General features: G+C 46.5%; 2 protein-coding genes and 1 non-coding gene across 6 annotated transcripts in view; 1 reads left to right on the top strand and 2 right to left on the bottom strand.

Moving 5' to 3' along the window:
- Pla2g5 (phospholipase A2 group V) overlaps positions 1-27568 on the bottom strand; it is a 56119-nt gene that overhangs the window by 11709 nt on the left and 16842 nt on the right. The window contains exons 1-2 of one of the 4 annotated variants that reach the window (XM_038333461.1): positions 9807-9941; positions 8638-8819 (exon numbers count right to left, since the gene is read on the bottom strand). The exons of 1 other annotated variant lie outside the window; for it this stretch is intronic. The gene's annotated coding sequence lies outside the window, so the exon portion shown is untranslated. Of the gene's footprint in view, positions 1-8637; positions 8820-9052; positions 9073-9806; positions 9942-27568 lie in introns of those variants that run through there. 2 more of the 4 variants (XM_038333462.1, XM_038333460.1) reach the window with 2 other exon arrangements.
- Positions 15532-15690, bottom strand: LOC119818150. The gene has a single exon (XR_005286057.1). It is a non-coding gene; the product is annotated as a U1 spliceosomal RNA (small nuclear RNA).
- LOC119816645 (phospholipase A2, membrane associated-like) lies at positions 18811-22460 on the top strand. Its single transcript, XM_038333463.1, has 6 exons — positions 18811-18949; positions 19113-19195; positions 19847-19898; positions 20110-20254; positions 20554-20663; positions 22041-22460. Exons 3-6 carry the CDS (start codon positions 19856-19858, stop codon positions 22181-22183), a joined length of 441 nt encoding a protein of 146 aa, XP_038189391.1. The 5' UTR covers positions 18811-18949; positions 19113-19195; positions 19847-19855; the 3' UTR covers positions 22184-22460.

Below are 27568 nucleotides of genomic sequence, written 5' to 3'. Positions count from 1 at the left end.
CGTTAGAACCAACAGCCAAGGTTGTCCTCTGGTCTTCACATAGGTAAGCCCTCATGTACCCATCCACACATGAACACACGAGCATGCACACACACAAACCAAAAAATATGTAGTAGGCCGCCAATATACCAGTGTTGAAATCTTAAACAAGACTCTAAATTTCCGACCTCTCTTAAGACACCTGGCCTCCTGTGTTGGCCCCAGTTTCCCGTGTGGCAATCCTCGCCAATCTTCATTATCTTTAGTCCAGTTTGACTCATGGGAGCTCCCTGCTGGGGATGCGGGGATTTCTGTAGGGATCTGTCTCAGAGCTCAAAGAGCAAAGCTCATCCTTTAGGCTGTCTCACAGTTCAAGTGCTGAGCTCCAAGCCCCATATACAGTGGTTGCTCAAGTCAGTGCGCAGTAGAGTACTTAAGGGGTACTCACTCCAGGGGAAGTGGAGACACCTGTATTGAAACCCGCAGGGTGAGTTGGGTCAGTTGGCAGAGCTTTCCTACCCTGCTTGAAGCCCTGAGTTCAGTCCCCAGCACTGTGTATACCAGGCCTAGCTGCACACGCTGGCATTCCCAGCACCTGAGACGGAACCAGGAAGATCCAAAGTTCAAGGTCACCCTCAGTCACAAGTTCTAGTTAGCTAAGAATACACAAAACCCTGTTTCTAAGGGCATGAACCGGGTGGAGGGCATTTAAATTGAAGGGTATCCGGGGTAGAAGGAGTGGACTATGCCAGAGCCACAGGCACCTTCAGGGAACTGGAAATAGCTGTGGAAGAGCTGGCATTTAATGAATAACTGCAAGGGAAGAAATTGCTCCTTAAAACCTCCCAGGCTCTGTGGCCAAACACATTCCCACGGTGGACCATCCCCTGCCACCAGCACGAGGTCCCTGAACTGAGAAGACGTGTGACCTTGGACAAGTTACTCAATGACCCCACATCTCAGTTTACCATCAGGAGTAATGGGGGCCAGTGATTCTTCCCCATTCTGAGATGACCTAAACCAGGTGTTTAGGCACGCAGGATGGTGTCGATAGATGTTGCCTATTTTCAGTGTGTGTGTGTTGGGGGGACACTCCGGGTTCACTAATCACAGAAAATGATAAATGTCTTTAATAGCAAGTAGGATCCCAGAAGAGCTTTGGGGAGGACGGGCCTAGCATGCAGCTGTGATGTCACAAGGGACAGAGGAGACCAGGCAGGGAGGTTCAGTCCGTTGTCTTTTGTTGTAGAAGGCCTTGATCAAGTCCCTAAGAAGAGACTCTGGTTGTTCCAGGCTTGAAACACACAAGGGGAGAGGGGTGACACAGCTCAGCCATCACAGCGGTGACACCACCCCCAAGCCAGTTTCCATGACATCACCTGCAAAGGGCACCTTGAACAAGGTGGCAGAAGGGCCACCTTGACAGAAGGGCCATGGGAACTCCTGTAGACCACAGACCACCCCGGAAGGCAGGAGGAAACACAGAGCCCAGCCTTGGCCCCAACAGATTTCCAGAAGAGCAGGGGACATCTGGGTCACAGGACAGAGGTAGAGGAAGTCGCTGACTGGCCTTGTGAAGGTGGCTCAGGAAACCATTGTCTTCAACTCTCTGAAAGACTGAGGACATCAAGAAGATCACAGATATAACACGGGGCTCAGATGGATGAACCAACACCAGCTTCCCAGCTTTATGGAGTTGAAGTTTGCCTTAGGCCAAGATATCTCACGTGTCCTGGAACGAGAATGAGCTGTCATGGGAGACTCTGTTGTCCCTAGTGTTGTGGGATATTTGCACACTGTGTGAAGATGTATTGATGTGGTTGGTGCAATAAAAAGTTGAATGACCAATAGTTAGGCAGGAGGTAAAGGTGGGACTTCCGGGTGGAGAGAGAACTCTGGGAAGAAGGAAGGCAGAGTTGGGAGCCAAACACAGAGAGGAAGAAGGAGGCTCAAGATGGAAGTGAGCTAATGCCAAGTAGCAGAATATAGATTAATATATCTGGGTTAATTTACATTATAAGAGCTAGTTGAGACAAACCTAAGCTAAAGGCCAAGCTTTCATAATTAATAATAAGTCTCCATGTCATTATTGGGGAGCTGGCAATCCCACAAAAGATAGTCTGACAAGAAAGTTTGCTACACTATAGGACACTTTCTATCCATCACTGGTCAGGAAAAGCAATAAGGAGTGGGATGTAGGGAGGGATAGAGTCAGTGGGACACTCCCTAGTGCTCTATCAAGTCAGTCATTGCAACACCTCCATGCTTCTCTGTAAAACTGTCCATAAAAGACCCAGGGGTGTGGCTAAGCATTTAGCTATACAAAGCCCCATCTCCAGCACTGCCTTAATGAGAGTGGTAGTGAACACTATCAGGAAACGCCACCCAGCCCTGCTCCTCCCATTCCAGACACCGCCCTTGAGAAATCCCATCTCCAACCCCCTGAGATGCTCAAGACCATGCCTATAGGCTATTAAAGAGGCTGACTCCCAACCGGCCAGGTGGTTCTCTTGCGGTTTTCTTTTCTCTCCACCCCCACCACCTGAGAGTTGCTTTACTCATTAAACCTGGACTTTTAAATTTTTTTTAACTTATTAAGGATGCAATGTTCTACCTGCTTATATGGCTACAGACCAGAAGAGGGCCCCACATCTCATTATAGATGACTGTGAGCTACCATGTGGTTTCTGGGAATTGAACTTGGGACCTTTGGAAGAACAGCCAGTGCTTTTAATCTCTGAGCAATCTCACCAACCTGTGGGCTTTTAAATCCTAATTCGGCTTGGTTTGATTGGCTGCATTGGTAGAGAGACTTAATACCGAGGTACAGAAACCTTCTCCACACACCTATGATCCCAGCACTTGGGATGTGGAGGCAGGAGGATATAATGTTCAAGTTGACTGGCCAATATACGTCAAGTTGAAGTCCAGCCTGGGTTATAGGGTACAGTGTCTCAAACAAACAAACAAACAACAACAACAACAAAAAACGGTGTGAGGAGGAATAAAGTAAAAACATTCTAGTATTTTTGTTATTGTTCACTTGCTTTGCCTTTGGCATTTTGTTGTTTTGGTCTTTGCTTTTGTTGTCCAGGCTGGCCTACTCACTATATATCTCAGGCTGGCAATCCTATGTTTGAGGCTCCTGAGCACTGGGAACACTAACTTGTGCCACACAACACAAGTATTCGTATATTTTATTGATGTTATTATTATTTTATTTTAAATATATGGGTGTTTTGCCTACACATATAGCATGGATAGTGCCCACTGAGACCATTAAGCAGATGTCCAGTCTCCTGGAACTGGAATTACAAAGACTGAGTCACCATGTGGGCGCTGGGAATAAAACCCAGGTCCTCTAGAAGAGCAGCCAGTGCTCTTCACCACTTAGCCGAAGGAAAATTTTGTACCTGTCAGTCAGTCAGCAACCATATGACCTGGAGGGGTCTATTGGAAGCTTCATTCCCTCTGTACTCTGGACCCCCCCACACACACACACACTTTTTCTTCAGGCCAGAGTCCTGTTTAGTGACACAGCGAAGAATGACAAAACCCGTGAAGGAGCCAGACTGGGCAGCAGGTGCCACCATGTCTGCGGTTGCACCAGTGGGGTGACTGGGTTGTTCCAGAACCCTCACATGTTTTCTACTCAGATTTCTTCACAGAATGCCCTCTAGAGTACTCAGCAGTCATAGTGCTCTTGATTTATTAAACTCCAGGACTCATCTTAAATGCCACCTCTTCCAGGATGTGTGAGAGCCAAAGCTACATTGTAAGGCACAAGCCACGTGACTTCACTCCCATAAACAAGTTCGTTTGACCTGTCTGCACCAGACATGCTTGGTCACATGTGGGTGGGAGGTTCACAGGCAGGAAATATGTCAGGATGTATGCCTGCCCCTGACTAGACCTGATGGGAAATTAAAAAAAAAAAAAAAAAAAAAAAAAAAAAAAAAAAAACAGCTACAAAATTTGAGTTGGGGCCATTTTTCTGGGGAACCAGAGAAGGACCTGGCCCCAGTGTCTACCCACCTGGATAGTTTGTTATTAAATTTTCCTTAAAATTTGATTTAAATTGTGGTAGTGGTCTTATTCTAGACTGGTGGGATGAACAGTTGGCTTCTCAGATTCCTACCTAAGGTCAGCAAGCTTGCTTTCTTACCTTCAAACCATGACGCGCTTCTTTGACATGACATTGTCCCAGAACCCCTTCCTCCGGAACTTGACTTTCTTAGACAATCACACATCTGTCTTCTTTACTGTATGAAGAATTTGATTGGATGAAATCTTGGAGCCTGGAGGAAACAGTGGCTCCCCCTGGGTTGGAGCCCAGTGTCGGCCTGGCAGCCAGTCTTACAGGCACACATGGCTAACCCTCCCTCTCTGGTGGTTCATGGCATGCCACAGTTCGGATGACAGTCACAGCTACTGCTCAGTCACTGGCTCCAGTACACCTCTGTAGCTGTCCTGGGGAGGAATGTGTAGCCATTCATACCCTTGCCTTTGGTTATCAGGCTGCAGAAGCAATGGATCCCAAGCTTCGCTTCTGCTCTTGACTGTCCTATGGCACCTAGGGTCCGGGATCCCTGTACCTGAGGTACCCACAGCTCCAGTCCAGACCATTCATCTCTACCCATTCCAAGCAGCAAGTGGTCCCCAGGGGAGGGGCTGAGACCAAGCTTATCCAGATCCAGCAGCCCCACATCACATTTAGAAAGCAGTATTTTTCCCTGGGAAGGGGAGGGGTGAAGAGCCCTTTAGAATGCCTGCAGCCCCTGGAATGACACGGGCTCTTTCTCTGGGTCTCTGCTCTTTTGTAGCTCAAATAATAAAAACCAGAGACAGATATTGGGGTTCACATTGAAGATCAGAAAAGCAAAGCAGCCAGCCACTGGCTCTTAACCTCTACCTCAGACCAAAGTGGGTGATCCTGCCTCTACTAATCCTAAGACTGAGACTAAGCTATAAGACCTGTCTCCTCCCATTTTATATTCCTCTCTAGTGCTTGAATAAGAGGCGTGTGCCAGCACTGCCTGGGCTGTATGGCTAACTAGTGTGGTTGCTGGGATTAAAGGTGGGTGCCACCACTGACTGGTGTGGCTGCTTTGCATTCAGATCTGCAGGTAAGCTTTATTCATTAAAACACAAGTAATATACCACCATACTCTTCTGATAGTCCCTCCTGGCTGCCCAAGATCATCCTTCCACCTCTCCACCTCCACAAGAGCCCACAGCACACCCTGCCTCCGTTTTTTTCTTTCTCCACTTCTCATCCTTTCTTTTTGCCTCTCTCCCCTCAACCCTTCCTCCTGTTCTGCCTTCTATCGTCTTGCTCTTGTCATCTTCCGAGATACAACATGCTCATCCCTCAAGAGCTCCTTAGTAAGCACTTGAACACAGCTCTGAAGGAAGCAAGCATGGGCGATCTTAAGAATGCTCCATGCAGGGAGAAGAAGTGCAAAGGCCCTGGGATAGGAGTTGCCTGGGAGCTGGAGAGACAGGTAAGCCAGGTCTCCGTTTGGCGGAAACCTTTCTTGAGCTCACCTTACCCTGAACTGCAACGACCTGACTCTGAACCCTCTGAGCGCCCTGGAACTGTGAGGGCTAAAGTTATATTTTAAGTTTAAATTGCTATGCTTAAGAGAGCTATAAAACAAAAATGCCTCTAACTTGTAACTCATATTTGCCCAAAGACAGATAACTCCCTGGAATGCTGGGGCTGTTGTTTAAGGAAGATAACAAACCATGTGTTTTCACTTCGGCAAACAAGGTTGGTTGCCAGGCAGGAAGCACGTCACGATGTATGCTTGGCCCTGATTGGACGAAAGCAGGAAGTATGTATTCTTGTGAATTTTTGCCTTTATAAATACCTGACCAATGTCGTTTGCAGCCATTCTCTGGGAATCTCAAGTATGGACCTGGGTAGTATCCATGATCCTGGTCAGTAACTTAGGAAAGCTTGGTTCAAATTTGACTCAAAAATCTGGTAGCGAGCGATCTTATTCTCACCCAGTGGAATTAAAAGAACCTATTTGTGCTATGATACACACTCCAACAAATCCCTAGAGACAGGAATTGTGTTTTGTTTTGACATCTTCATGCCTCGTGTGGGGCAAATCCTTTTGTCTATAGGGTAGATACAATTGTGTTGTTGAATCAAATGTTTTGTCTAACACCACCTCTGTAAGGTTTGCCTCAAAGACTTTTCTCTAAATAGTAAACTGAAGCTTAACTTGACACACAGATAAAACCTATTTACAAAAACAGCCACCCACCCAACAAGTAATGGATCCCACCTAGATGCTCACCAATAGAAGAGTGGCAGGTGTACACAATGGAGAATTATTCAGCAATTAATGACATTACATCATTTGCAGGGAAACTGACAGAATTGGAGATTATCATGTTAAGGGAAGTGGCAGGGACACAAAGACAAATGTCATGCTTCCTCTTGTATGTGGAATCTATCCATCCATCCATCTACCCATCTGCCTATCAGTCCTCATCTAGAATGATCCATACTGCATGAAAGGACAAGGGGACTATTGAGATACAGGACCAGTAGGGGAGGTAAGTAGAGAAAAGAGTGGCTAATGGGTGGTGAGTGAGCAGAGAGTGTGATGCTCAGGCCTAAAAATGTCCTAGTGAGAGCCACAAGATGGTTTGGTGGTGAAGGGGCTTGCAGCCAAACCTGATGACCTGAGTTCAATCCCCAGGACCCACTTGGTGGAAGGAGTGATCTGAGTCTTACATATTGTCTTCTGACCTACACACAAACATACACACACACACACACCACACAACCACACACACACAAACACTGGCTTGTGCAAGTCTCCACATTCCCAGAAAATAAATAGATATGCATGATAAAATCCATCACTTTGCACAATGAACACATGATTGTGAAAAAATAGCATACTCTCGATGTAAGAAGCCAAAACACACTGCCTATGCGAATATTTGGACTGGAGGTTTAAGTATTTTGTTTGTTTTGTTTTTAATAACCCAGTCCTTGGGCCATCACAAGCTCCCTAATGTTCAAACCAGGTACTCACAACCCAGTGATTTCTATCCAGTCAGGCTGACTCCCTCCCTTTCCACACCACTTCCTTTCCTCTGGCTATAAATACAGCCTGCCCTTGTCAGGGCAGGGCATCCTGAGCCACTCTTGGTCTGGAGTGTTGCCTGACTCAAATCACCACCACAGTGAAGGCCTGTGGCAAGCTGCTAACTAGGCTTGTCACTTTCCCCCCACAGAAATATGGTTGTTGCAGATCTGAACACAGAGAGGCTCACTCTGGTCACAAAACATTTAATCTCTTAGTTGAACCTAAATGCCCCAATGTCAAGGCCAAATAGCTTCCAGAGCTGGGCACTCAGAGAAGGGAGGATACAGAAGGGAGAAGAAAGAGCTCCTTGTAGGATCCAGCCAGCAATGGTGTGGCACCCTTCTCCGGATTGCATGGTTTGTGCCCTAGGTGAATGGCACACAGAAGTTAAGGGGGTGTTAACTAAGGCGGATGAACCCTTCCCCAAAGGGAATGGTTTTCTTCTGGTTTGGATTAAAAAGAAATCCAGGGGCTGAGGAGATGGTTTGTCCATACAAGCATGTAAGAATATAGACCTGAGCTTGCTCCCCAGAACCCATGTGAAGGAAATAAAACGAAAGAACAGAAACAAAACCCAGACACAGCGTTTGTGCTGTCATCCCAGCACAGGGGAGGCAAGGAGCTTACAAAACGGCCAGTGCATCCAGACAGCGAGTTCCAGGCTCAGTGAGCCCTGCCTCAAAAAACAAATTGGAGATATGATTGAGTCAGACACCTGAGGTAAACCTCTGACCTCCACATGCATATGCATGCATGCCTGTACATATGTGTGTGTGTACATACATACACACACAAACATGTACATACATTTGAGAAAGCTGGACAAGCCTTCAGGTGAACATAAGCATGAGCCATAACCCACCCTGCCCATAACCCTTTCTGCCCTGGCTTTGTTCCTTTTAAGAATGACCACCTGAGTACCCTTTCTTCAGACATGACCTGCCTCAGGAACTGTCCCAGCCCTGGTCTGATAAAGATGCATGTAAGGGATCCTGAAGCCCTAGGAGTTTCCTCTGGAAGAAGCTGTGGCCACCCCTGCCCTGGCCCCTCTCGGGATCTTCAGACCCCACCTGCCCAGATTCTCTCTCTCCAGCCCACTGCCTCCCCCTCTTTGAGGCTTCTCTCTCCCCATAACTGACCTCTTTGGCCTGGTCTCAGCTCCTGCTCCCAGGGCTGTTCCCATGAGCAGTCTGAGTAGTCAGAATCCCCAAGTTTATGCCCTGCAGTCCAAGCATTAGGCCCCCAGGATATGAAACAGGATAGACAGACTCCAATGCTGTCTGTGAACACTGGTCTGCAATCACCCTGCTCAGCTCCCAGCAGCCTTCATGGTGGCAGAAAGTCCAACAAAAGAAGAAGCTGGCACAGCCCTGGCCCTTCTGCCCGAGGACCCTGGGCAGTCACCCAGCATATTCCAGCAGGGAGGGGAGTGGTCCAGCCCCAGGTTATCCAAGTCACAGCCTTCTCCTTCTCACAAGCCTGTGCTAATCCCTTCAGTCCTGACTGACCCCCATGGAGCCTATATTGGAGCTTGCTTAATTACCTGAGAGGCTGCTAAGAGCCTTGACTGTCTGAGGACTCAGGTGCCTTGGTATTGTCCTGGCCAGGAGGGTGGACACAGATCCTGCTGTTGGGATGGTCCTAGGGCAGTGGAGAACTAGGTGTTGCTGATGCTGCTGGAGAGGCCAGGGTGTCTCTGGATGCTGGGGCTGTGCCTGGAGATTCCTGGCAGAGAAGCATAGTTTCAGTTTCGATTACTCCAAAATGCTTTTCTGAATAACAAGGGAAAATCTCTGGCTGGCTGGGGCTCAGATTCACAGATTCAGGGAAAGCCATGGCTCTTGGGGAAGTTAAAGTCCAATCCTGGACAGTGTACACAAGCAGGTGTGCCACCAACATCACCCAAGTGAGTGACAGATGAGCTAAGAGCAACAGAGGAAGCAGACATCACTCCTTACCCTGCTAAATCGACAACCAAGAAAAAAGAGGAAGGCCCTCCATGGCCTCTGCATCAGCTCCTGCCTCCAGACTCCCACATCATGCTCTGGCTTCCCTGATGATGGACCTGTGTAACCTGTGAGCCAAATGAACCCTTTCCCTGTCGAATTGCTTTTGGTCAGACTTGCATCACAGCACCAGAGAGGCAAATTGAAAACAACATATTGTTATTCTTTTATAAAGATATGGTGGTGGGGGACCGGTCCCTCGAGGGATAGTGGTCCCACGAGGGGCATCGGCGGGTCATGCGAGGCCTCGGCGGGTTCCGTTGGCGGGTGGGAGACTGTGGAGAGTGAGAGAAGATACATCATGCAGAGAGAGAGTTTGACTATAGAGTTTATTTAGTGGGTTATGAACGGGAAGGGAAAGGGGAAGGGGAGAAAGGAAAAGGGGAAGAAGAGGGGAAAGAAGTTACCTCTACAGAAGAGGAAGGGGAAGATAGAGAGCCCACTGGAGGGGGGGGATCTGCTTATCTTGGTGCAAGGGGGTTTGGAGTGGGCAGAGCTTGTCTCTTAAAGGTACAGAGTACCCAGGTGACAGGGAAGGTCAACAAAATAATAACCCATATGCACTAAACTCTGTCATATTCCTGTATGCAAAGGCAGAGACAAATCTAGATCTAGAACTAGTGGAAGCTTTGATTCCCCTGCTCCCATCAATGTATCCATCGATCCTTCAGGAAAAAGGAAACAACCAAAGACACTCCAGACTTACCCTGACAAAGCTATCAGTGCAATCTCTGACAAAATTCCACCAAGATAGACAACAAAATCCAGAACTTCACGTGGAATCAACAAGTCCCAAACTGTCAAGGCCAGCAGGCCCCTCATAGCATATTAGGCTACAGACTGTGGGACTCCAACATCATGGAAATTCTTCACATTCCAGAAAGGAATAAACTAAACGCCAGAGAAAGTGAAAGAGGCTGGTCAGCTGGAATAATGATTTGGATTGTAAATGTCCCTTAAAAGCCATAATGATGAAGGCCTGGTCCCCAACCTTGGCATATTGCGAAATGATGGAAATTTAGGAAGATAGTGGACATCAGGGAAATCCCTGGGGCTATGTCAGGAAAGGGCTATCCGAACCCTTACTCCCTCTCTCTCTCTCTCTCTCTCTCTCTCTCTCTCTCTCTCTCTCTCTCTCTCTCATTTCTAATCTCTCACCTTTCTGTCCTGGGGATGGCAGCCTAGCTGGGGAAGAGCACAGCCTGTGGTTCCACACATCTGCCTGCAGCCTGGGCAGTTCCTTTACCTCTCCGTGACTTCCACTCAAGTAAAACCACGTTCCTGGCTACACCATGGGAAAGAACTTCAAAATGGTGTAGAGTTCGAGTTCATTAAAAGGCATTTTGACCTAGATTTGAAGCTCAAGTACTCAGGAGAACAGTGAGACACCCCCAAGTATGGGTACAGGCTTCCCGAGGGAGAGTCACTCCTTGTCTGGGCAATAGCTGCTCACGAAATCCCTCGGCTTTCTAACTCCCATCACTAGGAGAAAATAGTTCACAACAAGTTGAAAGGTTAAACATTTCTGTAGTGATATTTCATTTGTATTTTAATAAATAAAGTTTGCCTGAAGATCAGAGAGTAAAACAGTCATACTGGTCAGCCATACAAACTAGACAGTGGTGGCACACACATTTAATCCCAGTAGAAACCCTAGTTAGCTATTGACACTGGGTGGTGGTGGTTCATGCCTTTAATCCCAGCACTAGAGAGGATTATAAAATGGGAAGAACAGGTCTCAGCCTGAGGATTCCTGGAGGCAGGATCACCATGATCTACGGTAGAGTTAAGAGCCAATGGCAGGCTGCTTTGCTTTTCTGATCTTCAGGTTGAACCCCAATATCTGTCTCTGCATTTCTATTATTTGTAGTACAATTGGTGCCCAATATTTGGGGCACAAATTCACAAAAAAAAAAAAAACCTACCGGCACAGGCCGCAGATACACGTGGGACTCCTACTGAAGCTCGAGCCCCACCTGGCTAGGCGTTCTTTTCTTCCCCCTCCCCGAGCTCTGAACAAGTTTGGTATTTTTCTGTCATATCCTTCATGCAGCCTTCCAACATATGTGCTTTTCCTGAACAGTCCCCTGTGTGTTTTTCAGAGATTTGCTGTATTATGTTTGCTTTAGTTAATCTGAGTACTAAGGCACAGGCCTTAGAAAAACCTCATGAAACGGTTCACAGAGATATTCAAATCCAGACAGAAGAATTTAATGGAGAGCCAATTTCAGCATTGTCAAGACAAATCAGCGCAGTGCACACAGTTCCGAGAAATGAAGACTCAGAGACACATTGAGAATGAACTTAGCTCTGCGGCCGCACGGGCTCAGTCTTGGTGAACTGAAGCCTTCCCTTCACCTCCCAGCAGCTTAATTTTTCCTGTATTCACACTTTAGCTAGAAGCTTTCCATATCTCAAAACAAACTGAAAGAAGTTTCTGGTAATACAATGCCAGGCGCAAATCCCTGATTCATGAAGTCATGCAGTTTTCCAGGATTTCCCTGGACCAAGGTTTGCATAGGCTTTGTATCCATGGGAAACTCTCACTCAGAATTCACATAGGCCAACAAAAGGGAAATGTAACACAAGCTAAGGCCTGGGGCTGGGTGGAAATTCCAGAGCCAGGCCAGGTATAACCCAAGAGGGGGTTCATGGCTAGTGGAGGTTGCTTGCTATCCCTCTGGTACCAGGCCATCAGGACATTCTACCACACAGTACTGTATTATAAGAATAGAGAGGAACAGCCAAAGGTTTTAAGGTTAAACTCATGGTCAGTTTGTAACAGAATTATCCCTAATGACTGGATAGATTTGTTTAAAGGTATTTTAGCCTGGGCCACAATTATAATGCAGTTCAGAGAAGAGGCTAAGAATGTTGAGCAATGGATTAAAGCAAGAGGTAGGGAAATGTTCCAAGATCAAATTCTTAGAGAAAGAGAATATGTTACTATAGAAGGGCAGGCAGTATATCATGACCACACCCTGGATTTGTGCCATGTCACAGCTTTGAATGCTTGGGATGGAATTGGAGAAATAGGAGGGTAAATTAAGTAAATTTAGTAAGAATCATTGATGAAGGTTATTCATGGCCCAAAGGAAGACTTTACAGATCTCTTACAAAGATTGACTTCTGCAGTAGGTAGAAGGATACCAAATTTAGAAGCTAGGAAATAATAATTGAATCTCTGGCTTTTGAAAAGGCCAGTTCCCTATACAAAAGGATAGTTAGGCCATTAAAGGCAAGGCCAGCACCTTTGGAGGAATGGAACTGAGATACAATTAATATTGAATTTCATGAAGATGATAATGCATGGATAGGAGAAGTGATTTCCAGAAGTTTGAGGAAAAATTGAAATGTCAAATGTTATGCCTGTGGCAAACAAGATCACCTTAAAAGGAATTGTAGACAGGGTGTTCCTAGAAACAACAATTTTTCTAAGAATAATCCATTCAAAACACCCTTCCCTTCTGGATTATATGGAAGGTGTGGCAAAGGCAGGCATTGGACTAGTGGATGTAGGTCAATGAGGAATATTCATGGTAATCCTTTGCCATCAGGAAACTCCATGAAGGGCCACTCACAGGCCCCTGTGCCAAATCTGGTTTAGTCATTGTCTGCCCTCTTAGAGAAAACTCATTCCCAGAGCAATTTAAGAACAAAATTTCTATTGTAAGAAACCATACTGCTCTAGATAATAGAACAGCTCTAGAAGAGAGAACAAAAATTCAGGAGAAACTATAAAATGAGTATTTTGGCAAACTTCTGTAAATAAACAAAGACCAAAATTAAAATGCAAATAAATGATGTCATTGAAAGCCTGGTAGACACAGATGTGGATGTAAAACTAATTTCATCAGAATCATGGCATCCAAATTGACCTCTTCAGAATGTAAATTTTTAACTTTTAGGGATTGAACTTTTTTTTTTGGTTTTTCGAGACAGGGTTTCTCTGTAGCTTTGGAGTCTATGCTGGAACTAGCTCACATAGAGTAGGCTGGACTTGAACTCACAGAGATCTTCCTGCCTCTGCCTCCCAAGTGCTGGAATTAAAGACATGTGCCACCACAGCCTGGTTAGGGATTGAAATTTTATCTCAAGTAGAGGGCAAGATGGGTCAAAAGTATAGGGCCAGAAGAACAGAGAGGAAAATTAAAACCATATGTGGCTAACATAGCAATGAATTTGTAGGGACATGATTTGTTACAGCAGTGGTATACTCAGATTAACAGTAGCCCAGTCTCAGAAATAAATCATAAATTATTGTATGTTTCCGAGTAAAATATTACAAGGTATTATAAAGAACTGCCACTGACCATTTGGGTTGTATAAGAATTGGGCAAGACAGCTGCTGATATTCCAAAGGCAACAACAACCCTACCTTTAAAATAGTTGACAGACAACCTGTATGGGTTAAACAATAGCCTTTTACAATAGAGAAACTGCAGGCTTTAGAACAGCTGGTACAGGAGCAACTAGATGCTCAACATATTGAAGAATCAACCAGCCGTTGGAATTCTCCTGTATTTGTGATTAAAAATAAATCTGGAAAGCGGTAACAAAACTAAGCTGTTAATAAGGTGATTCAGCCATTAGGTCCTCAACAGTCTGGCATTCCTTTGCCATCTCTATTGCCTAAAGGATGGCCTCTCATAGTTATTGATTTAAAAGATTTTTTCTTCAAGAAAAATATAGAGAAAATTTTGCCTTCACAGTACCTACTTACAGCCCTTCTCAGCTTGCTAAGAGATATCAATAGAAGATTCTCCCAAAAGGAGCATTAAATAGCCTTACCCTGTGCCAATATTTTAGAAATCATTCATTGGAAATGATATGCAAGCAATTTCCTCAATCTATAGTTTACCACTACATGGATGACATTTCGTCACCTGTTTCAAATGTAGATACTTTAGAAAGAATGTTTGAAGGAGCAAAGAAAATATTGCCTTGTCAGGGATTACAAATTGCTCCTGAACCAATATAAATAGGAGATTCTATTAATTCTTTAGGCCAAAAAATAGGTTTACAAAAAATTAGACCCTAAAAGGTGCAAATTAGGGGAGATCAATTGCAGATTCTTAATGACTTCCAAAGATTGCTAGAAGCCATTTTGCATCTATAGCGCATTATTGGGGTAGGTCCTGATGACCTGATTAATTTAAACAAAACCTTAAATGGTGACAAGGACTTAAATAGTCTCAGGGAATTATCAGCTGGAGCTGAGAGAGAGTTGAATTTGATTTAAGAGAAATTTCAGAAAGCACATGTGGACCATGTGGATCCAAAACTTAACTGCATTCTAAGCTATGAAATGGAATTGTGAGGGTGTTGTCAGGAAGAAATACCCAAAGTCAGAGACAGAAGTTCTTTGAGCCCAGAAAAGCCACCATTTGCTTAGTTTAGTTATCTTAATGATTTTTGGCTTGAGATGTTTTAAGGAAAAATGCCCATCATCTCTGTGGGCAATTTTGGCTTTATCAGCAGTGTGTGGAGCTTCCTGACTCTGCCAACAGGAAAGACAAACCAACCACACTCAGGACCCGGGATTTCTTTTCCCTATCCCACCTCCTCGGTGTTCCTTCTATCCACCTCGCTATGAGTGAAAGTCTTGTTTTGCCTTAGAAATATTTCCATCTTCCCAAGAACATTAGCTAAGGCTTTTGCATACATAGCCTTTAGGATTTTTATCTAATTTGATGAGGTTTTTATCATAAAATAGTTTGTATATTACAAAATTCCTGTATTACATCTATTAAGATGGCCAGATGGCTTTGCTCCCCCCTCTGTTGACACAAAATAAATTCTTTCATCAGTTTCATCTAGTTTGTGAGCACATTGCTGGGGATTTTTGACTCTGGTCATCAGAGAGCACATTTTGGTCTTTGTTACCCTCATCCATCATGTGATTCCCATTTGAGCAGACATCTTGTTTTGTTCAGAGATGCCCAAGGGCTTAGGTTAGACATGGGTGGAAAGAACACAAACAAGTGGACTGAATTCTAAGAAAAAGCCTTGAAAATGAGAAATGAAGAAATACCATCTGGTGTCACCAGGGTCCTTAGTATTGATGCAGTACTAAAGACTGGACTTAGTGGGGGCCCCGGGATATATGGAGGGGGAGGAACCTTCTGCTGATTGCTTAGTAAGTGCTCCAGAACCTGAGAGGCTGAACCAAGGGGGAATGTCCACCACAGGGGATGAAGTCTCTGACAGAGATGAGATCTCCCTGAACCTTGATGTAGGCTTCACATCAGTTGCTCAGGAGAGAAGCCTGGGCTAAAAGGAGTGTAGGAGCTGGCAGGGAGTCACCTTACTTCATTCTGATGTCCTTCATCCCTTCCTCCCTCCTTCTTTTCCTCCCTCCCCCTCCCTTCCTTCCTTCCTTTCTTTCTTCCTTCCTTCCTTCCTTCCTTCCTTCTTCCTTCCTTTCTTGGAAATGACAAGTACAAATACTCCCCTCATTATCATAAATCATAGTCAAGTTTTCTACATCTCGGGAAATGGCAGGGGTCAGCACATCCAGGGTGCAGTGGGTAAGCCTTGCTGAGAAAACTACCTTACTGATCATGGTGTCTCCCCTGTCAGGTAAGTAGTATTCACATCTGCTTTCTACTAATGGCAAAGCCCCCAAAAATGAGTAGTGTAAAGGAGACAAGATAGAAAGACCCAAAACTGGGGTGATATGAGAAGGAAACCCTTCACCTAAGATTTGGTTGGTTTATCCTTCCTGCTGGCACAGCCAGGAAGCTCCACACACTGCTAATAATACCAGAAGGGCTCACAGAGATGATGGGCAGTTTCCTAAAGACATCTCAACCAAAAATGTTAAAGACAATTTAAGCCATGCCTACTGAGGACCCAAATGATTGCTAACCTTGATTTTTAGCACTTCTTATTCCCAACAACACCGCTTATAAACCTACTTTCCAACTTTGTTCATAAAAGGACACCCTTTGTGTGGCTATGGGATAAGGCCAGTTCAGGTACCCTCTACTCTGCTGCCTGAGGACCTAGCTGGGGACATCTCCTTGGACACCTGGGAACCCCTCTAGAGCCAAGCCTCTTGCAAGCCACACTGATGAATATCTTGCATATCACCATAGAACCTTCATCCGGCGATGGATAGAGATAGAGACAGAGACCCACATTGAAGCACTGGACTGAGCTCCCAAGGTCCAGATGAAGAGCAGAAGGAGGGAGAACATGAGCAAGGAAGTCAGGACCACGAGGGGTGCATCCACCCACAGAGATGGTGGGAGTGATCTAATGGGAGCTCACCAAGGCCAGCTGGACTGGGACTGAACAAGCATGTGATCAAACCAGACTCTCTGAATGTGGCTGACAATGAGGGCTGACTAAGAAGCCGATGACAATGGCACTGGGTTTTGATTCTACTGCATGTACTGGCTTTTTTGGAGCCTAGTCTGTTGGGATGCACACCTTCCTAGACCTGGAAGGAGAGGGAAGGGCCTTGGACTTCCCAGAGGGCAGGGCACTCTTAGGACTGGAGAGAAAGGGAGAGGGGAGGAGGGAGTAGGAGGGCAATAGGAGGAGGGGAGGAGGTGGAAATTTTTAATAAATAAATAAATTTTTAAAAAACGAAAAAAGTATACTCTTTGACCCTCCAACTTGCTGTGAATTACCCAGACTGATGGAAACTAGAGAGCCACGGGGCCAAGGAGTGAGACTTCCCTGAGAAGCCCACATCCACACTCGAGGATTCCTCTCTTCCCCCAGCACCTCTCTATTAAGTTCTGTGCTTAAGGCCTCTGCTTTAAGAGTCCTTCCATGAGACCTGCTTCACTGCTGGCTTAGCCTGATACACTTTCCATGGCAAAGCCAAAAATCCAGCTACACCTGAGCGCAAGGCTCTATGTGGGGAAGGAAACTAAACTTTGCAGGCAACACTTCCTGGAATGCTGACTCCACCTCCCTCGCTGCTGACACAGGTATCAAAAATGGATTGGCTCAGGGCCCTGAGGCAGAGGCCAGAGGAGCCCAGATGGTTGGGTCCTTCTGAAGGTGAGAGTCTGTCCAGGACTCTCCTGCCTTCTGTACTTGTTGGCATCTTGGGCTCCCTGGGAAGTAGAACTGTCACACTGTGACCACCTCTCTGAACCCACATTTCTTCCCCTTTGCCTAAAGACATCAAGGTTGATAGGATCAGGATCTAATGAACTCATCTTAGCTATTCATTTCTTCAATGACTCTATTACCGAACAGGGCCGGAGCCTAAGGTTTCAAGATTTGAACAGGAAGTGAGGTCCAAAAGGAGGACACATTCAACCAATAACATATTCAAAGAATTCTGCCTTTAAAGAAATGAAACAAGCTCATTTTCAGAATATCAGAAGGACATCTGCTAGAATGACTCACATATAAACTACAGAAAGATGCAATGATTTTGTTTATCAACAACATAAAAGAAAAATCCTTCACTTCCTTCTCACACTAGACTCTCTGAGGGTAGTAGAATGTTCCAGAATAGCTGTCCTCCATTCCACCACTCAGTATCCAAGAAGACAGCCTCCACCTTCATCATCTTCCAAGAGGAACACAGAAAGGGCATGAGGTGCATCTGGTTTGGGTTTGTCCTGATCTGGACATGACCCTTTGAACTTACCCTTTGAGCCCAGCTCAAGTCTGAAACAGGTCTATGACACTCATCTACCATAGGCTACAAACAGTGAGGGACAGCTGGGGTGCACTGGAATCCCACAGCCTCTACTGAAGGAGTATCTGAAGGATTAGTGTCCGGTGATTTACTTAAGGCCAGGGACACCAAATTCTTAGCACAGGTTGGAGGGCAGGGGGAGAAAGATGTTTAGTTTAGGAACTAAAGAACTCAATCACTATATCCGTGAAGCCTGGAGAATAAAGACATCATAGACCCAAGAAACATAAGAAGCCCACTGCCAAACGGGTGAGGGTTAGGAGGGACAGTGGTGACGGCAATCTGGTGGGAAAAATCAAGAACAACTTCTGGATTTTTTCCAGGTTTAAAATTCTTACAGAACTGGTAAGATGACTCCGTCAGTTAAGTGCTTGCTTTGCAGTCCCGAGGACCTGAGTTCAATCCCCAGAACCTATGTAATATGCACACATTTGTCATCCCAGTGCTGGGGAGAGGAAGGTGACCAGGTCCCTGGGACTCCGTGCAGCAGATTGGTTTACTTTGTGATGCTCAGGTCAATGAGAGGCCCTGTCTCAAAATCCATGGCAGACAGTTACAGAAGAACAATATCCATGGGTGTTCTCTAAACTTTCCACGCATGCACACACATATGCACACACAGCTGCACACACAGGCAAAACCACATCACATAAGCACACAGAGAAGAAAATCACATGGGATGAGAGAGGGGGAGGACCATGAAGGGGAGGAAGAAGAGAATATGGAGATGCTGGGCTCTTTGAGGAACAGAGAATCCAGCCCATCCAATCCTTCCCTGGCTGGAGTGGTCTGTGGGGCCCCAAGAACTTGACTCCTGCAACATCCTCATCCCCCTCAAGAAGTTTGTGCAGCCTTGGACCTCACAGAGGTTTAGCATGTATCTTTTGTGATTGAATGAATGATGAATGGAAGAAATGAACAAACTCTACTGAATCAATGTCTTCTTTCCTATTCGCAAATGTCAAAATCAATTAGGAAACAGAACATTCCTGGCTTACAAACACTCTTGTTCCCACTGTGTACACAACCCTTGCCCACTCCTGGGAGTGCTGCTGGGAGGTGACCTGTTGGTTATACCCAGATTGGATAGAGAAACTTCCTCAGCCAGGAACTGAGCCCTTTTCTCAGAAGCCGGAGAGTTTCAAAATCAGCCAGATTTATTATAGTGTCAACCCATGGTATGAAGGATTTTCCAGCTCTCAAGCCTCTACAGCCAGAAGATGGGGGGGGGGGGGGGAGGGGGGAGGATTGCTCAAGGCTTTGGGTATCCTATCTATGAGACCACTATTTGACCACGCCCACCTATCCATCCCTGTGTCTCACCAACCCCCAACCCTGCAGAAGGAAAGGATATTTAAGGGCAGTTGAAGTTCAGGAAAAACAAGACAGGCCCTTGGAGAAGGAGCTGCGGCATCATCTGAGAGGTAAATGCCCAGAAACTCCAGCCTTGTGACTGCACTTGAGTGGTTGTCTAGGTGCATGTATGTGTGTGCTCATGGACATGCCTGTGGATGTGAACTACCATCACGTAAACACTTAAAGACAGTATTTGTGTGCAAGTATGTTGTATGGGTTTGTGAAGGTGCTGAGCGAGAGTTCAAGAGCATGTGTGTGTACATGCAATCTACACGGGGTTAGAAAGGCTTGCAAAGAGAATGTGCAGTTTTAGTTCGGGACAAGAACTGTTGGGAATCAAATTCCATGGATGGAGTTCCGAAGCCTTCACCCTAACGCAGGGATGCAGGTTGATATCTAATGAGGAGAGACATTGCCTTCAGCCACCCAGTTTTGTGGAATGAATCCAGTCTCCCAGAAGGACTGAAGGAGGTGCTAGGGTGCTCCTGGTACTGTATCATATTCCACAGAGCAGGGAAGGGACAAGGGGTGACACGCGTGATGCACTGTCTGAAGCCACCTATGCTCTCTGTGACCTAGCCCCATGCAAGAGCATGTCTGTACTCCAGGGTTGCTAAGTCAGACAGCAGAGCAGGGGCTGGGGCAGAGGTCTAGGTGAATGTCTGCCGAGACTCCTGGTAGGAAACCCCGGGCCAGTTGTCTATACTTGTCATTCACAGGCTGACAACATGAAGGTCCTCCTGCTGCTAACAGCTGTGATCATGGCCTTTGGTAAGACTTGACTCTGAACTCAGCAGGGGGGTGGTGATCTAAGCAGAGGGGCACCCCCTCCTCCAGTGCTCCTTCCCATTGCCCCAGCCCTCTCTCAGTGGGAATGGGAAGGAAGGCATTTGTGGGGAGAGAAGCAGTAGAGAGATGCCAATGTGGAGGAGGGGCACAGGGTTCACTGTCCTTCACCAGCCATTTCTCCATCTCCTTTCAGGCCCAATACAGATCCAAGGGAGCCCTGCAGAGTTCAGACAAATGATCTTACTTAAGACGGGAAAGAGAGCTGAGACCAGCTATGCTTTCTATGGTTGCCACTGTGGCCGGGGTGGCAGGGGATCCTCCAAGGATGCGACAGATCGGTGAGGACACCCCTATCTTCAGTTCACTCTGGCTGGGACGGTACTAGGACAGAACTGGTACCAGTTGCCTCAGGACCCTGGTGCGGTCAGGACTAGGACAGACCTGGTATTTTTCCTCAGGGCCCTTGGGTACCCCCACCAGTAAAATAGTCAGTGCATTGGGAACTCTGTTCTAGACCCCTCCAATGTTTCTGAGTCTCTGCTCAGGGTCAAAGATCAAGGGACTTGGGGAGGCACTAGGACTCCAGGGCTGTGAGAACACAGCCTCAACAGGATCTGCCCCCACCCCCACCAACCAGGTGCTGTGTTGCTCACAACTGTTGTTACGACCAACTGCAGAAAGACAATTGCGGCACAAAATTTCTGACCTACAAGTTCAGCTACGAAGGGGGCAAAATCATCTGCTCTGGTAAGAAAAACCCTGAGATCCTGGTTAGCTGCCCTCATGTGTTTATTGAGCAAATAAATGCTGGGCAGTGTGCTGGAGCAGAAGGGGGATTTATCCCTGCTTAGAAAATCACAGAAGACTCCAATGGGAAGGCAGAAAAAGGCTTTGCAAAGCCTGAGGCTTTGCAGGGGGGTCCTGCAAACAGTGTTACCTAAGCTAAGTCCTAAGAGAGTCAGTGAGGCTCACAGTGGGAGAGGAAGGTTGGGCCATCCCTCAAAGAAGGCCCAGCATGGGCAAAAGATCAAAGAGGACCATAGTCCACTCTGTGCTGCCCAATGGACACGTGAGGATGAGTCTGAGCAGTGAGACAAGAAGGGACAAGAACAAGCTGGGCCTTCCTAGCCATTGTCTTGAGGTCTGGGGACCACAGCAACAGGGACCTATTATTTAGCAAAGTAGCAAGAGACACTTCTGCACAAAGAGGGCTCACCCTGGCTGGGGGATGGGCAGGAGGGAGGGGGGCCAGTGAGCCATGCTGCCTGCAAGGTGGTGACACGTGGAGTAAAGGGGCCTCTGTCAGATTGGAAAGAATTCTTAGGGCAGTGTGGTGCCAACCTGGGCAACTGCTGCAGCCCGGGGTCAGGCTAGCTCCTCAGCTCTGGCATGGTGCCAACATCTGTGCTTATACTACAAGTCACACTAGAGCTCTGAGAATGCCTTTGGCCACCAATGACAGGTGGCTTTCCCTCTCCAAGATTCTTTGGAGAGGGGTATTGAATGCTTCCCAGGAGCCCCTGCTGACTTCCTCTTTAGCACTTCATTCAGAATGAAGCTGCATATGACCTAAGACCAATCACAGCCAAGGAGAAAGAGTAGACCACACAGGTTTTACCAGTTCCATCCATCCTGAGTCAGTGAGGCTGGGTTTCCTTACACAAGCAGGTCTGTTAACAAGGTGGGGCCAGAGATGAGGCTCAACTGGAGAGTGCCAGCCTCACATACACAAGGACCTGGGTTCCATCCCTAACACTGTATGTATGATTTGGGCATGATTTAGCGTGCCTGGAATCCCAGAGCCCAGGATGTTGAGGCGCAAGGATCAGAAGTTCAAGGTTATCCTCAGCTACATAGGGAGTTCAAGGCTAGCCTGAGCTACATTAGACCCTGTCCTTAAAAACAAAAACTAAACTAAACTAAAACCTAGAAGAGATTGTCTAGGAAGCTAGGCAAACCTCTGGCAGGCGCAGTGCATCCCCATCACATGGGCTGTGTGTCCCCATCCGATGGGGTCTGCCTTTCCAGTGGCTCCAGTGCTTGCCTCAGAACAGGCTGGTCCCCACCAGCAGCCGTGGGATATTAACAACCGTCAGCTCAGTGTCTGTTTCCCTCTAATTTCAGCCGACCAGGACCCCTGTAGGAAACAGCTGTGCCAATGTGACAAAGTCGCAGTTGAATGTTTCCACCAGAACCAGAAAAGCTACAGTTTAAAGTATCAATTCTATCCCAACAAGTTTTGCAGTGGAAAGTCGCCAAAGTGCTGAGGGAGCAGCCTTGTTCCACATCTGGACACATTGTCTCCTCTAGCACCCCTCTGCAGCCCAACCACGTCCCCCCTGTGATAAACACCCCTCTCCCACCCTAGAGGCAGGGTAGAGGTCCTTCTGTCACCACTCAGATGAGACACCAAAGCCTGGTGAGTTAGACTGAGCTTTCCCTTTCACCCATCTACCTGGACTGGCAGATTGTCCGCCTCCAGCTTCACATTTGCTTGCAACTTCCTGTCTTGCAGTACCAAAGAGACCCCTGGGAGGCTCTTACAAATAAAGTACTTCACTAACAACCGTGTGTGTTCTCTTAAGGTGAAATGAGTCTGATACAAAGTATATATGCTAAAAGTATAGGTTTCGCGCTGGGGAGATAGCGCAGTCCATAAAGTGCTTACCGTGCAAGCTTGAGAACCTATGTTCAACTCCAGAACACACACATGAGGCACACTTGTTCACAGTCTTAGAGTTGGGGAAACAAAGGTGGAATCTGCTGCGCCATGACCAGCCAGCCTACTTGAATCAGCAAGTTCCAGTTGAGTGAGAGACCTTGCCTCCATAACCAAGGTAGATGGTGTCCTGAGGACCCAAACCTGAGTTTGTCCTACAGCCTCCACACATAAACGTGCACACATATGCATGCATGCATGGGCATGCGCGCGCGCGCGCGCACACACACACACACACACACACACACACACATACACACACACACTCATGAACAGACTTCCTGGTCAGCCTAAATGGGTCTAACTATAAGGACCCCACCACTTTAAGCACTGATTCTCTTATTCAGGTGGAGCTACTTGCAGAGTCTCCTGCTAGGGCTTGTTTGGCAATTTAGAGGGGACACAGATGTCAAACAGTGTCCAACCACTACAGCTGCCATCCCTTCAAAGGCTGGACTCTCTCTCCCTGCCCCTAGGCCCAGGCTGTTTTTCCTGGCCAGTAGTGGGAGGTGGAAGCCAAAACCAGCAGAAGAAAGTGGAGTTGCTTCTGTCAAGGCTCTGCCACTTTCAACTTAAAGAAAACAGAGATTATGGTGGCCAGCCTCATGTGCCCACAAGCCTGGCACAGACCTACTCCCGGAAGACTGCCAGAGCCTTGGCCTATCCAAAGCTGACCACCGAGCAAAAACAGATCCCTGTGCCGCCCACACTTGTCAAACTGAGAAGCTTTGCACAGATTCTTAAAATGCCCTGACAGCTCCGAAGATTCTCTTTGCCTGTGAAGGAACAATCAGAAACCAGTGAGATTGCCCAGCTCCGGGTGCATCTGTGGGAGCAGAGCCAACAAGTAAAGACACTCACTTGTCTGTTTCTGCTGTTTCCTCTCCCTATTTTAAATCTGGTAACTTTTTCACATATAAAGACAAACTGCAATAAAAGCAGTTTAAAAACCATGCCAACCCCCCAGATGAGAGTTTTTCTTTTGACGTTTTGGCCAATAGATATAGTGGCATTTCATTTCTATTTTTATAAATAAAGCTTGCCTGAAGTTCAGAGAGTAAAACAGCCCCACTGGTCAGCCAGGCAGCGGTAACACACGCCTTTAATCCCAGTAGCCACACTAGTTTGCCATAGAAACCAGGTGGTGCATGCCTTTAATTCCAGCCCTAGAGAGGATTATAAAATGGGAAGAAATAGCTCTCAAACACGGGCTCATTCTGAGATTCCTGGAGGCAGGGTCGCCATTTTAGACTGAAGTTGAGGTAAGAGCCAGAGGCTGACTGTTTTGTTTTTGGATCTTCAGGCTGAATCCCAATTTCTCTCTCTGAGTTTTTACTAATTTTGCTTCATTTTGGCATCCTGCTTTTCTGGCATGAATTGATGAAAAAGCTGTTTGCCTGAGACTTTTTAGCCACCTGCCCAGGCAAGAGCTGGGATTGAAATGCCAGCTCTAGGAATTGGAACCCAAACCTAGCCACTTGGGTTCAGGGGAAGCTCTGGAGATCCCAGCTCCCATCTGCCCAGTTTAGCTTCCTGACCTGCTGCTTCTGACCTTGCTGCCACCCCATGGGGCACCCACACAACTTCCTGCAGCAGCTCCCCCACAGCTTCCTTGACTCCTACAGTCCAATGGCATGCCCCCAGGCCTAGAAGCCTGTGGCTCCCACATGGCTACTGCAGTGTCTTCTGACACCTGCAGTTCACGTGCAACTGTTGTTACATACTTTGAGTAACTATCCATGCAGCAAGATGTGTCTGTCAGTTCTAGAGTTTTGGAAGTTGCTTACAATGTACTTTCTGTTTACTTAGAAAATATTGTATCCTTCTGGAGTCTTGGATGGAGTTGATACTTGTGATACAGTGAAGGGCTCGAGAAATGGGAATCTCCCTAGGAATCTCTGGAAGAATCTGACTCACACAGTTCTGAGAGCTCACCAAACCACCTTCTGGGGGTGACCGGAGCAGAGGGGAGAGTGGGTCGGTGATACGCAGGACCACGTCTTGACCAGGGATGCTTAGTTAGGCAAACCTCTTGCACTCTCATGTCAAGAGCCTGAAGATGGATTGGGCTTCACTGGACCCCTTTGCTCCTCTTCCCACCATGGCTACTTTGATTGTATAAATCTCTGCTCTTTCGCTGTTGCTTCCCTTTAATTGGCCTGCTGTGGTTGGGTGACTGAGCCTGGCTCATGAGAGCTGCCAGGGTCCAGCCTCTGACCCTAAGGGCTCTGGTGACATCATCACACCTCTAGAACTTAGTCATCTCAAAACCAAAGAGCAAAACAGAAGAAAAGCACAGTCTAGAAAGTTCTCTGGCTAGGTGTGGTAACCTGAACCTGTAACTCCAGCACTCAGGAGTGTGGAAGCCACAAGAAGTGGATTCCTTCCTCTGTAACTAAAGGTCGGAGAGTTCAGACCTATTTTTGCTCCTTCAAGATTATATAAAAAAAAAAAAAAAAAAAAAAAAAAAGTTTGGCCCAAGGTATGGCATCTAACAGGATGTTTTGACCTAGAACGTAGTCTAGGTCACTTGATGCTTTTGGTATCGAGAAGGTGACTGCTTTGTTCATTGTTTGTATCTTGGTAAAGAAGCCTCTTGCCCTACCCCTCCTCTTTTTACTGGGGTACATAAAGCTTATTAAAAATAAACGTGAGGTGAATGTCAGCATTTACTAGATGCTCTCCCAACTCTATCCTGTGTCTCTGTCTTTGGTTTTGTTTCTCTGTCTTTGTTACCTGCCATTTTTTATCCTCATGCTTCCCTTTAAGCAGGAATGCATAAGTGGGGCGAGCCCTGGCTGATATTGTAGCCTGGCTGTAGGATAGAACTAAAGGCCTTCAACATGGGGTGGGGGCAGCATTTGAGACAGGAGGCTGGGGAGGAGCCTGAATCTGAGACCAGCCTAGGCTACATGATGAGAGAAAACAAAAGAACAGTTTCTTCCACCCCCACCCACGGTCTGACCCTGCTCACCCCCTGCTCCAGGACCCATGGCTCAGCTCCCCATAACTGCACCCTGAGGTCTAGGTTGTCCCAGCTGCCTCAAGAGCTTGGCTTAGAATCTTTTGTTATTTCTTCAAATCCAAGCTCCTGCCTCAGGCCTGTCATTCTGCCAGACTGGTTTTGGCAAAGGAGCCAGGAGCCTCTGCTGATTTGCAGTCTTGGCACACACAGAAAAGGGGGTGGGGTGTATAGTGCAGCATCATGTGTATCATTTAGCACATGCAGAGTTCCACAACACTGAGTCCTTTTCGAGGAACCATACTTCTAAGCAAACATAAAGAGTGGCCCCGATGGTGAGTGGAGGACGAGAGAGGAAAACAGATGCAGTGTAACACAACTGTGTCTTCCAGCAGCCAGGGATAGTAGCATGCGGTGAAGAGAGACCTCTGGCAGGGCAACTGGACCATTAGGAATGTGCTTAGGGCCAGCTAGGTGACTCAATAGGTAAAGGTGCCTGCTGCCCAGCCTCGACCTGAGTTCGATCCCTGGGACTCACATAATAGGAGTGAAGCAGCACCTGCAAACCAGCTTCCAGCTTCCACACATATGCCAAGATTCAGAGATGTGCACACTCACATAAATAATGAATAAATAAATTTAGTAATTATGGTGATATTTTGTGCTCTATCAAATAAAGCTTGCCTGAAGATCAAAGACTAGAGCTAGTCACTAACTAACCATAGAGGTCAGGCAGTGGTGGCACACACTTTTGATCCCAATACTTGGGATCTCATGCCTTTGGTCTCAGTATTTGGGAGGCGCACACACCTTTAACCCCAGTGGTACGGAGATGGAGCAGGAAGTGATAAGGCCAGGCAGAGAGAGGAATATAAGGTGGTAAGAGACAGGAGCACAACCATTCAGTCTGAGGGTTTGGGAGAAGTAAAACAAATCTCTCTAGTGGCTGGTTCTTTTACTTCTTGGATCTTTCATCATTTACCCTGATATCTGACTCTGCGTTTTTATTATTAAGATCAATTAGAATTCTCACTATACCTGCATCCAACATGGAGCATAAAATCATGAAAAAGTTGCTTGACCAGGGCTTTGTAGCCACTGGTACATGCAAAAGCTGCATGCGGGTGCTCCTGCCAGAGTCACCACCTTGCCAGCTAGGTTCTCCTCTCTTTTTTCCAACCCTCTAAGAAAGATTAGGATTTTTCTGTTACAACCTCTTTGCAGCAGGGGTTTGGGCTCCAAACGCCACAGGAATTAGCTGCTTTTGCACATTCCCTGTGCAGAAAACGGGATCCTTGGCTTCTTTTCTCCCAGTGAGTAGTGGGCTTTCCCTACACCCCCTTCTCGGGCTACCGTGAAAGCAGGTAGCTGCCTTGGAACCCACTCAGGCTTCTACTGGTCTATGTATGCAGCAGCAACCAGCCTCATATTTGAATATCATCGCTGGAAGATTTGGTGAGACAATTGGGAATTCTTAAAGGGAAGAATAAGTTAAAGAGACAAAGTTTCTCCCACATTAAAAATGGAGAACACTGCTCCAATGGAGGGAGTTAGGTCTCTGTATAATAGTATGATGGGCAGTTTGAAAATGGAACAATTAAATGAGATGACAACTAACTTAAATAGGATTTATGTAATGTCAATTATAAGTATTGTCAATTTTATGACTATTGTTTTTATCACTAAAAATGTTGGTTAATATGAGTGTTAAGATACAAGATTTAGAAAAACTTATTAAAACATATTACAGAGATATTCAGATCCTGACAGAAGAATTTAAAGGAGAACCAATTTCAGCATTATATGGTATGTTTAAGAGGAAAAGCCTAAGGATTTTAAACAACCAACTTTAATTTATCCAGTACCCCCTACAAGGATTTCCAAATGATAAATATCCTGAAGACTGTATAAGAGCTGATTGGACTCTTGTGTGAATGTTAGTTTTTTTTTTTCAAAACAGGGTTTCTCTGT

Source organism: Arvicola amphibius, chromosome 6 (assembly GCF_903992535.2).
Source record: "Arvicola amphibius chromosome 6, mArvAmp1.2, whole genome shotgun sequence".
NCBI classification, from domain to species: Eukaryota; Metazoa; Chordata; class Mammalia; order Rodentia; family Cricetidae; genus Arvicola; species Arvicola amphibius.
This window is presented reverse-complemented; position numbering and strand designations above follow the sequence as displayed.

What these genes read in the sequence shown, in the direction of transcription:
- LOC119816645 (XM_038333463.1), top strand. Translation starts at nt 19,856, where the DNA reads ATGAAGGTCCTCCTGCTGCTAACAGCTGTGATCATGGCCTTTG. An exon ending in AGCTGTGATCATGGCCTTTG is followed by an intron (nt 19,899 to 20,109) that starts GTAAGACTTGAC and finishes ATCTCCTTTCAG; the next exon opens with GCCCAATACAGATCCAAGGG. An exon ending in GGGCAAAATCATCTGCTCTG is followed by an intron (nt 20,664 to 22,040) that starts GTAAGAAAAACC and finishes CTCTAATTTCAG; the next exon opens with CCGACCAGGACCCCTGTAGG.